This window comes from Cricetulus griseus, chromosome 5, assembly GCF_003668045.3.
Source record: "Cricetulus griseus strain 17A/GY chromosome 5, alternate assembly CriGri-PICRH-1.0, whole genome shotgun sequence".
Taxonomy (NCBI): Eukaryota; Metazoa; Chordata; class Mammalia; order Rodentia; family Cricetidae; genus Cricetulus; species Cricetulus griseus.
In genome coordinates, this window is record NC_048598.1 from 56,243,015 (window position 1) to 56,253,223 (window position 10,209).

General features: G+C 53.3%; 1 protein-coding gene across 1 annotated transcript; it reads right to left on the reverse strand.

The window, feature by feature from the left end:
• Nucleotides 1-205: 205 nt before the first annotated feature.
• On the reverse strand, nt 206-2,344 carry Lrrn2 (leucine rich repeat neuronal 2). Its single transcript, XM_035444894.1, has one exon. It carries the CDS (start codon nt 2,342-2,344, stop codon nt 206-208), a length of 2,139 nt encoding a protein of 712 aa, XP_035300785.1.
• Nucleotides 2,345-10,209: the final 7,865 nt, after the last annotated feature.

Here is a 10,209-nt window from a genome sequence, read left to right on the forward strand (position 1 = left end):
GGACCCCCAGAAGGCAACAGCAACCATTTTGGAAGCTGCAAGAGCACCCCCAGGAGCCACAGAGCCCCGTCTTTCTTGGTCAAGCTGCCAGGCCTCGAGCATGTGGATCAACGCCACTTTCCTGGCAGGTGTCTGGCCCAGATCACTTCCCTTTTCGTGTAGAGTTGTCCTAGTTATTTCTCTACTGCTGAGACCTGGCAGAACTTCAGGAATGTTGAGACAACGGTGGTGACACCGTCTCCTCACTTGAGCCTCTGGGTGGGTTCCTCCCTGGATTCCAGGGCAGGACAAGGGGTACAGACACTACTCGGACAGAGGGGGTGCTCCAGCCCCAGAAAGCCCAGACTGGAAGGAGAGGCTTCTCACCCACCCCCTGCTTGGGCTGGCCTCTGCCAAGGTGGGTCGCAAGCCCAGCTGCCAACAGGAGGACAGCAAGAGCTAGGATGGCTATGAGCCCAGGCCGGTCCCCCAGGGCTCTGTGGCAAGGAGAGGCCTCTTTAGTCCTGGCCCAAACACAAGCCAACTGGGTGTGGGCATCGGCAAAGGCCACTTGCAGGCAGGCCCAGTACTCTGTGGCCGGAAGGAGGCGGGTAATGTTGTAGCGGTGGGTGCCCTGGGGAAGTCGAGCCAAAGCAGTGGCTTCGTGGTCCCGGAGGGAGGAGGCGCTAGACCAGGTGAGATTGGTGGAGACTACGTTGGGTGGCGGCACCCAAAACAGCAGGATGTGATATGGGTGTGTCTCCTGCACACGGAGCTCCAGTCCTGGTCCCTTGTCCCTGCCTGACTGGGAGGGAGCATGGCCAACCACAACTCTAACTGTCTTAGTGTCAGCCCCGACCAGGTTCTGGGCCACACAGGTATATAGCCCTGCCTCTTCTGCTGTCACCCTCCGCAACTCTAGGGTCCCCTCAGGGAACACCCTGTACCTCCTGCCTGCATGAGCAGGTGTCAGTCGAACTCCAGCTGGAGTGACCCAGTAGATTTCAGGCTCTGGTTCAGCCAGTGCCCGACAGTGAAGTACCATGCTCTCTCCACTGGCCACCTGCAGGCTGGAGGGGAAGCTGCGGGGAGAGATGAGGGGCAGGCAGTGGTCTGTCATCTCCCGGAATGGCACCTCCCGGACTGGGCGGCGCTGGAGGTCTGGAGGCTCAGCACACAGGGTAGACTGCGGTTCGATGAAACGGACATGGGTGCCCGTGGCATTGGCCCAGCGGATGACACAGTCGCAGCGGATGGGGTTGCCGTGGAGCCCCACCTCCTGTAGGTTGGGCAGTGACTCCACTGTCTGCTGGTGCAAGGCACTGAGAGCGTTGTTGTTGAGCATAAGGGTCTCCATCTGGGGCAGGTGGTGGAAGGCTCGGGGATGGATGAAAGAAAGCCGTGGGTTATTGGTGATGTCCAGCTTGGTCAGCTCAGGAAGGTTCACCAAGGCGAACTTGTCGATGGAGACCAGCTCCTCCATGTTGTTCAGTCCTAGCTCCTTGAGGTGCAGCATGTTGGCAAAGTCTCCGGGCCCTACCCGCTGCAGTGGGTTTTTGTTCAGGTCTAGGAACTTGAGCCCAGGAACCTGCTCCAATGCCCGCTTGGGCACCTGGGCCAGCTGATTGTCATAGAAAGAGAGACTCTCCAGGCTCCGCAGTCCCTCCAGAGCATAGTCTGAGATCTCCCGCAAGCTCATGCCTGCCAGCACCAGGCTGCGCAGGTTGGCCAGGGGTCGGAAGTTCATGTCTAAGATGGCATCCACCTTGTTGCCACCAATCATGAGGATTTCCAAGCTGGGCAGCATCTCGAACCAGCGGCTGTCGATGGTCCTAAGCAGGTTAGAGTTGAGGTGCAGTCGCAGCAGGTTGCCAAGGCCTTCAAAGGCCCTGGGGGCGATACGGCACAGCTGGTTATGGTTCAGATAGAGTTCCTGCAGGCTGGTCAGCCCAGCAAAGCTGTGATCCTCCAGCCGGCTTAGCTGGTTCTCTTCTAGATGTAGGCTCAGCAGCTGAGGCAGGGCCTGGAAGTCACAGTCTCGGGCGTCTGAGAAGCTGTTCTGGGACAGATCCAGCTCTGTGAGGTTGGTCAAGTAGGCAAGTTCAGTCTGGTCTATCCGGCTGATGCTGTTACTCTGCAGGAGCAGGGTCTGTGTGCCCGCAGGGAGTCCTGGGGGAACTACCGTCAGGAAGAGGTCATTGCAGTCCACAGTGGTGGCCTCGCGGTAGGATGATCGGGGTGTGTACCAGGGCCGGATCTGACAGGCACACTGAGGAGGGCAGGGCACACGCCAGGGTACCACAGGTACTGCGGCGGGGGTACCAGCAGCCCAAGATAGCAAGAGGGCAGCCACAAGGAGCCTCATGGTGGAGCTGGAAGGCAGGGGACCCTCCACAGGAAGAGTCCTGCTCTTCACGATTTGCAGACTGAGGGTCAGCAGCCTTGCCTGGGTCTGGAGAGCCACCCTCTCAGGGCAGTCATTCTACGTGGGCTGGGTGGGCATCACTTCATGCCCTCTTGGGTGTGGGTCCTCATCCTTGGGCATTGGATTGGGATTCACTCATTTCCTCGTCAGGCAGCCCTGGAAGAAGACAACAGAGTTAGGGGTGTGCAGAGTTAAGTAGTGGAATCTGTTCTTCCAGCCTCCCCTGCTGGACTCCAGAAACCAGAGGAGCAGCCAGGAGCTGGCTTAGATGGAAACCAGGCTTCCTGGACCCCGTTTTGCAGCCCTCAAGGTTCCAGGGTCCTCTCTGCTGCTATCTTCTCTAAATCCTTGGATGATGTATATGTGTATGGTGTGGTGTGGTATGGTGTAATGTGATGTGGTGTGGTATTGGGTGGTATGGAGTGGTATGGTGTAGTGTGTTATGGTGTGGTGTGGTATGGTGTGGTGTGGTGTAGTGTGGTATGGTGTGGTGTGGTGTGGTGTGGTATGGACTGGTATGGTATGGAGTGTTATGGTGTGGTGTGGTATGGTATGGTGTGGTGTAGTGTGGTATGGTGTTTTATGGTGTGGTGTGGTGTGGTGTTTTATGGTGTGGTATAGTGTGTGGTGTGGTGTGGTATGGTGTGGTGTGGTGTAGTGTGTGGTGTGGTGTGGTATGGTGTGGTGTAGTGTGGTGTGGTGTGGTGTGGTGTAGTGTGGTATGGTGTGGTGTGGCATGGTGTGGTATGGTGTGTGGTGTGGCATGGTGTGGTGTGGCATGGTGTGGTGTGGTGTGGTATAGTGTGGTATGGTGTAGTATGGTGTGGTGTTTTATGGTGTGGTATAGTGTGTGGTGTGGCACGGTGTGGTATGGTGTGGTGTAGTGTGGTATGGTGTGTGGTGTGGCATGGTGTGGTGTGGCATGGTGTGGTGTGGTGTGGTATGGTGTGGTGTAGTGTGGTATGGTGTGGTGTAGTGTGGTATGGTGTGGTGTAGTGTGGTATGGTGTTTTATGGTGTGGTATGGTGTGGTGTGGTTTAGTGTGGTATGATGTGGTGTGGAATGGTGTGGTATGGTGTGGTGTGGTGTGGTGTTTTATGGTGTGGTATAGTGTGTGGTGTGGTGTGGTGTGGTGTGGTGTTTTATGGTGTGGTGTAGTGTGTGGTGTGGCATGGTGTGGTATGGTGTGGTGTGGTGTGGTATGGTGTGATATAGTGTGTGGTGTGGTGTGGTGTGGTGTGGTATGGTGTGGTGTAGTGTGGTATGGTGTGGTGTGGCATGGTGTGGTATGGTGTGTGGTGTGGCATGGTGTGGTGTGGCATGGTGTGGTGTGGTGTGGTATAGTGTGGTATGGTGTAGTATGGTGTGGTGTTTTATGGTGTGGTATAGTGTGTGGTGTGGCACGGTGTGGTATGGTGTGGTGTAGTGTGGTATGGTGTGGTGTGGTGTGGTGTGGTATGGTGTGGTGTAGTGTGGTATGGTGTGGTGTAGTGTGGTATGGTGTGGTGTGGTGTGGTGTGGTGTGGCATGGTGTGGTGTAGTGTGGTATGGTGTGGTGTGGTATGGTGTGGTGTGATATGGTGTGGTGTGGTGTGGCATGGTGTGGTGTAGTGTGGTATGGTGTGGTGTGGTATGGTGTGGTGTAGTGTGGTGTGGTATAGTGTGTGGTATGGTGTGGTGTGGTGTGGTATTTTATGGTGTGGTATAGTGTGGTGTGGTATGGTGTGGTGTGGCACGGTGTGGTATGGTGTGGTGTAGTGTGGTATGGTGTGGTGTGGTGTGGTATGGTGTGGTGTAGTGTGTGGTGTGGTGTGGTGTGGTGTGGTGTGGCAGGTGATGGTGGGGCGCATAGGTTATGTGGTGTGTTTGGGAAGAAAGGAGAATGGATGGGCTGAAGCTGTCATGGTTGGAGCCCAGATGAATGTGGAATAGATTTTTTTGACCTTTCTTGCTCTTCCATCCTTCCCTCCTTGGATCATTGGTTAAGTGAGATAAATGAAAGTTTCTAGACATTTCCCTGGTGATGCAGGAGGAAGGAGGTAGTAGTGGAAACAAACCCAGCTCTAAAATATGGGATGGTCTTCCCAGGACTCAGGAATCCGCGGTGGATCCTGACCCCACTTCCACGTAGACTGGGGTATTAGGGCGGTCCTCCCTGAGGTCTCCTGGGTGAGCTTTGGGTTTTGGCCACTTTCCTTCCATCATGAAGGCATGGGTCTTCCTCTCTCTGTGGCCTGTTAGAGCTGCCAGAAGATGTTCAGGGAGTCTACTTGCCTCATCCCTGCAGGTATGGTCTTCTGTAATCTGGCCTGACCGCTCCTGGTTTCTGTTGTTTCTATTCCACTCATGCTCTCTGAAGAAACCTTTTGGGGTGAACTGACATGCCACCCCCTTTTGTTTCACTTCCCTCAGATAACTTCTGATTCTTCTTCAGGACTCAAGTCTAGTCACTTACAGAGAGTTTCTCTTGGGCTACGGGATTTCTTGGAGAACAATACGCTCTTAGACAACAGGCATTGGGGCACAGGTCTCCCTCTCTGGAACTAAGGGGCTGGCATTGTGCTGAAGTGTTGTGCTTGCTGCTGTCCCCAGTGCTGCCTAACCCACCTGGGAAACTTCCTCTGTATAGCACCGGCCTTTTATCACCTCACCTGTGACACTGGGGCATGGCTGGTGCTCACTGTAGTCCCATATCCTCAGGCCCCTCCCCCAGGAGGTCTCCTCTACCTGGAACCCAAGACACTGATGTTCCTTCCTCCTGGCTGTGTGAAATCAACCTGGCTTCTCTCTCAGACCCTAAGGCCAGGCTGTGCTGACCTGAAGGTACATCAAGTCTTGGCTTAGAACAGAAGCTGGACACAAAACTGGGTCAGCTCAGAGCTCTGCTCTTTGGCCTGGTCTGACTCCTCCGTAGCGGTTTGATCTGGCAGCTCTTCGGTGGCAGGTGTGCAGGATGTGTTCCTAAGACTCTGAGAAGCTTATTTCATGTGTAGCGTTCCTAAGAGGCCTGGAGATAAGCATTCACACCTCCAGTGTGTATAGGTCCAGAGGAACCCAAAGAACTCCGCTCAAGTCTCAATGCTGGGAAGCACCCACAGATAGGAGGCTGTGCTGTTTCTACAATGCTGCTCTGCCTCAGGTCTGGCCCAGCTTGCTTTGGGCCCAAGGCTAGGGTGCCCTGGCTGCTCTGAGGCAGGCTGGTACCATTCCTGTCTTCTGCATGAGGTCTCCTTGCCAGGAAGCCGCAGGAAGCTCAGAGTGGTGTTTACCAGCTTGCAGGCAGTGTCTCTAGCTGGCCACACGGGGCTCCTTGCCTCCTCATCATCCCGCTTCCCGGATGCTGGGAGGGGAGCAGTGGGGGCAGGGCACCCTTCCCTGAGCAGGAGTACATCTTCCCTGCCTGTGTACATCTGACTGCATCCCACTTTCCTCAGCAGCTATTTCTGAAGGTGGGAAAAACAACGGTGACTTGAAAGGCACAGAGGTTTGCGTAGGGGTATGTGTGCACTGTCACATAGATCTCAGGGTAAACAAACACGCGTGCACACATGCATGTCTGCCTACATACATGTGCAATGGAAGCCTGGGGAAACCAGGGGGAGGGATGCTTGTGGTGTACTTTGTGGGTTGGGAAGTTGCAGGCAACAAGCTGAGAAGTACCTGCCATGCAGATGGCTCTAAGTGCCATGCTTCTATACCAGAGGCCAGGATACCAAGCTTGGTTCTCCTTCTGCCCTAGGAAAAGCTGCTTGCCTCTCCAAGCATCTGTTGCTTGATGTTTCCTTTATTTTCTTAAAGAAAGACTGTCATGAGACTGAAAAGAGCATGTTGCTCAAGTAGAGAGTTCTAGAAATGTTAGCTCCTTTTCCAAGGTTGGGAGGTGCTCCTGCCACAAAAGACCTCTCTTTTTCCTCCCTCCCTCCTTCCCCTCCCCCTCTCCCTTCTTTCATCCTTCCTTTCCTTCCTCTTGCTATGTAGCTGAGGCTGTCCTTGAACTCAGGACCTTCCATCTCCCAAGTGCTCAGAGTACAGGTGTGCAACATCGTGCTCAGTGACCACAGGACTTCTTAAGGAACAATAGTCTTCTAGATGACAGATAATAGGGTGCAGCAAGCTCCCTCTCTACTAAGCTTAGCCCCTGGGAGCCCAATACTGGCCCCCAAAGTGAGGTGGAGAGCTGTAAGCTGGCAACACAGCCATCCAGCAAAGAATGCAAATGGGTGAAGAACCCCCAGGACAGTTGTCAGCTGGAGAGGAAGGTGAGGCTGAGCAAGCAGCAAAGGCTCTTCAGAGAGGACCTCAGTGTGTCACTTTAGACAAGACCTTCGCGTCCCTCTCCTCCTACAACGTCCTTGTTCTATGTGCCAAGCCAGCATCCAGCTGTGCTCAAGGCGTTGGAAGTCACCAAAACCTACAAAATTCCATGGCAGACAGCTCCCCTGCGGGCCTCATCTGTCTACCTGGGTAGGAGTGGCAGAGTGTGCTGTTCCAGGGCTAGGAACAGGGCTGGCTTTAAGAGGAAGAGAGAAGTGCCCCAAAGTGTGGCAAATCCTCAGAGGGGTCCTTCTTTTGAGGCTGGGCACATAACCCCTCCTGGGATGGAGCCTAGAGCTGTCCGTTTGTTTGCCAGCACCATTAAAGGCTGTCATGTCTCTACTCATTCAAGATGATTAGCGAGTTCTACAGGAGCTGCAGAGAAAGCGGATGTCTTTTCTCTATAATGTCCAGTTCACCAGGAGTTCATGAGCACATGCACATGTCCCTCAACTGGTCTGCAAGCACTCTGTGTCCACAGAGAATCAAGTGACTCAGAGTACTTGAACTCTGAATATGAGTACTTGAATATGAACAATAAAACCTATGAATATGGAACATTGAGTTCTATATCTCCACCAGCTCTGTGTGTGGGCAATGATGGGATTCTTTCCTTTTGTCAGGGATTCAACTGAGGTTCAGAAAGTTATATCAGAGGTTACACAACTTCTATGTGGTTAGGGAAACCCAGATATTTTTTTTTCCTATAATCTACCCCAGCAGCCCAATCAACAGGGATCAATGCTTGCTTGAGGAGAGCTGGGTGTTGGACTGGCTTGGAACACTTGCCTCAGGTATAAGTTCTTTCAGACATGGACTTGGGTCCTTAGCAAATATATCTTGTCCCTGATGGGTCCACTAGACCCCTTCCTTGGCTCTTGGCTAGACTGACCCCCTTGAGGAACATGCAGGAAGGACTCTGTTACTGTTTGAGCCTTGTTACATGGGCCTGGAACCACAGGGTCAAACAAAGCTCGGTGCTGCACATGGACCTGATCCTGCCATCTGACTGTGCAGTGGGCCCCACGGCTGGTGGCTCCCTCCAAAAGCACACCATTAGCTTGGAAGGGCTTGTACTACAAATCCCAATGACCCATTTCCAGTTGGATTCACTACAGGAATCATCTTTGGACTTGGCAGAATGCATGGAATTGATCCTCCAATCCCTCTGTTAAGAAGTCACTTGGCAAAACTGAAGGGAGAGTTTTGGGGGACGCTGTCATTCCATCCTCTCTTCTCCTATCCCCTGCAGCACGGAGGCGGAGTCTACTGGCACAAGCAAACTTCCTCCCTTTCTACTGCTCTCTGCCTCCTCCTCCAGTCCCTGCCCAGCACTGAGAGCAGTCTTGCAGCAGGAGGCTAAGCAGGCAGGCAGCTATGGATTGCCTGGCCTTGGCTGCTTTGGTACCAGGTCCCTCTGAGCTGTGGAGAACAGATGGGCAGCATAATTGAGTGTAGCGTTGATAAACTCCGGCCTCCTCAGCAGCAGATAAGCACTGGGCGGGAGCTGCAGAGGTGGCAGGCCAGCCTCCATCTGTACAGGTGGCCTCCAGTTCCCCTGGGAGGTGAGTAGGTCCCTCACTCCTACCTCTCACTTAATCACACACAACCAGAGCTTCTGCAGGGAGACCCCAGTGTTTATCTAGTCTTCCAGAGCCTGAATTCCATAAATAACTTACGTGAGGGAAGGCCGGTGGTGTAGAAGGGACAGGGATTTGCCACAGGGTTTGAGCCTGGCTCTTCCACTCTCCCTGTGACCTTGGGCAAAGCACCCAGCTTCCTAAGCCTTAAATGTTGCAGCCATGCAGACCGGGATGGAATGACTGTTCCCTTCACTTTGTCCATTCTTGTGGCTTCTCATTGCATCCGTGTTCCTCACCTTTTGTAATATTTTGAGTCATTGAGGCATTAGATACCACACAGGCATGTGTACACCAAAGACACTAACCCCAGGATCTATGAACTTGGGCAAATACCAGGTCAGCCACTATCAGATCTAGATTAACTAAGCCAGCACTCTAGAAGGTTCCCATATGCCCTTGCAGGTCAATTTGCAACCCTACCTGGTTACCACTGTTCTGACCTCTAGCCTCACCAGCCAGTGCCATCTTTAAGCTCTGCTTCCCTCTTCCTTTTCCACCACAAGTTGAGCATCAGGTCATTGGACCTGGGTGATTCATGGAACTCCTCTTTTTCCTTCCCAGTGGGTCAGAGCCTCTCGGCATCCTTCTCAGGCCAGGTAGGTCTTCTTTCTTGTCCTTAAACCTAGAAATAGTTCTATGCCTCACAGTCCCAGCTCTGGCTAGAATCCTGCTACCAGTGTTTTTAGGTCTCCTCACAGAGTCTCAGGGCAGTAGACAAGAGGATGCATTGGAATTATCCTGAACTTTTAGCTTCCGTCATACCTCTCTACCCAGCAGTCTCAGAGCCCCTCACATTGATCTTGTCCCAAAGACAACATCTCTCACCAACCTGCTCCTTTGGTCCCATCTTTGTCAGTTCCAGTGCCTATTTTTGAATTGCACCTCTTCCCCTGGCAAATAAACCCACCTTTTGTCTTTATTGACAGTCTAGACCCATATGGTAGCCTCTTCAGTGCTCTCCTATTACCGTTAGAGGGGCCCTCACATTCCCAGACCTGCAGCTTTGTCACACCCAACCTGTCACAGTCCCCAACACTGCAGGTTCTTACTCTGACTGTAATGCCCTGTTCCTTTTAACTTTCAAACTCTTCTTCAGTCATCAAACCTATCCCAAACACCACTTTGGCATTTTGAGGGTTCGTGTGCCAGGTTTCCTATATGCCAGCTACTTTGCCAACAGTCCTGTAAAGGAAGTGCCTCTTAGATGAGAAACTTAGGTCAGAGAAGTTAAGGGACAAGATTGAGGTCCCACAGCTGATACATGGAGAGCCAGAAGGGACCTGACAGAGCTCATTCACAGCCCTGGTTATTTCTGGAGTTCTGGTGCCAGAGCTCAGCTGGTCTCTTGGGTGGCACAGTGGGAGGGCGAGATTCTTTTGTTTCGACCTTGCTGTCTCCTCCTCTCTGGAATTTCAGAGGTCAAGGTTCTGGTAAAACTCCTTCATGGGAGGGGAGAGGAGGGGAGAGGAGAACAGGGGAGGGGAAAGGGAAGGGGAGGGGAAAGGGGAGGGGAGAGGAGGGTCCTGTTGCCAGGCAGGAATCTCTACAGTGTCCAGGCAGAGGGTGTGAGAGCTCCAAGCCTGGAAGAGAGCCTGCCTCATTATTTCTTAATTAGAATGGAGGGTGCCAGTAGGTAGCACAGTCATTTCTGTCTGATTGCACTGCACCAAAACAAGCTGCAGGGGAGCAGGGCCAGCAAGCCCAGGCAGAGAGTGGCTCAGGCTGAGCCCACCTCTTCTTGCTGCCAGGGTTTCTGCAAACCTGCAGGGACTGCTTCTCTGACCAGAGCCTCTCTCCTGAGCTCCTGGGGTGCCCTGCACCCCAACATGAAAAACTGGCCTCTTCTCC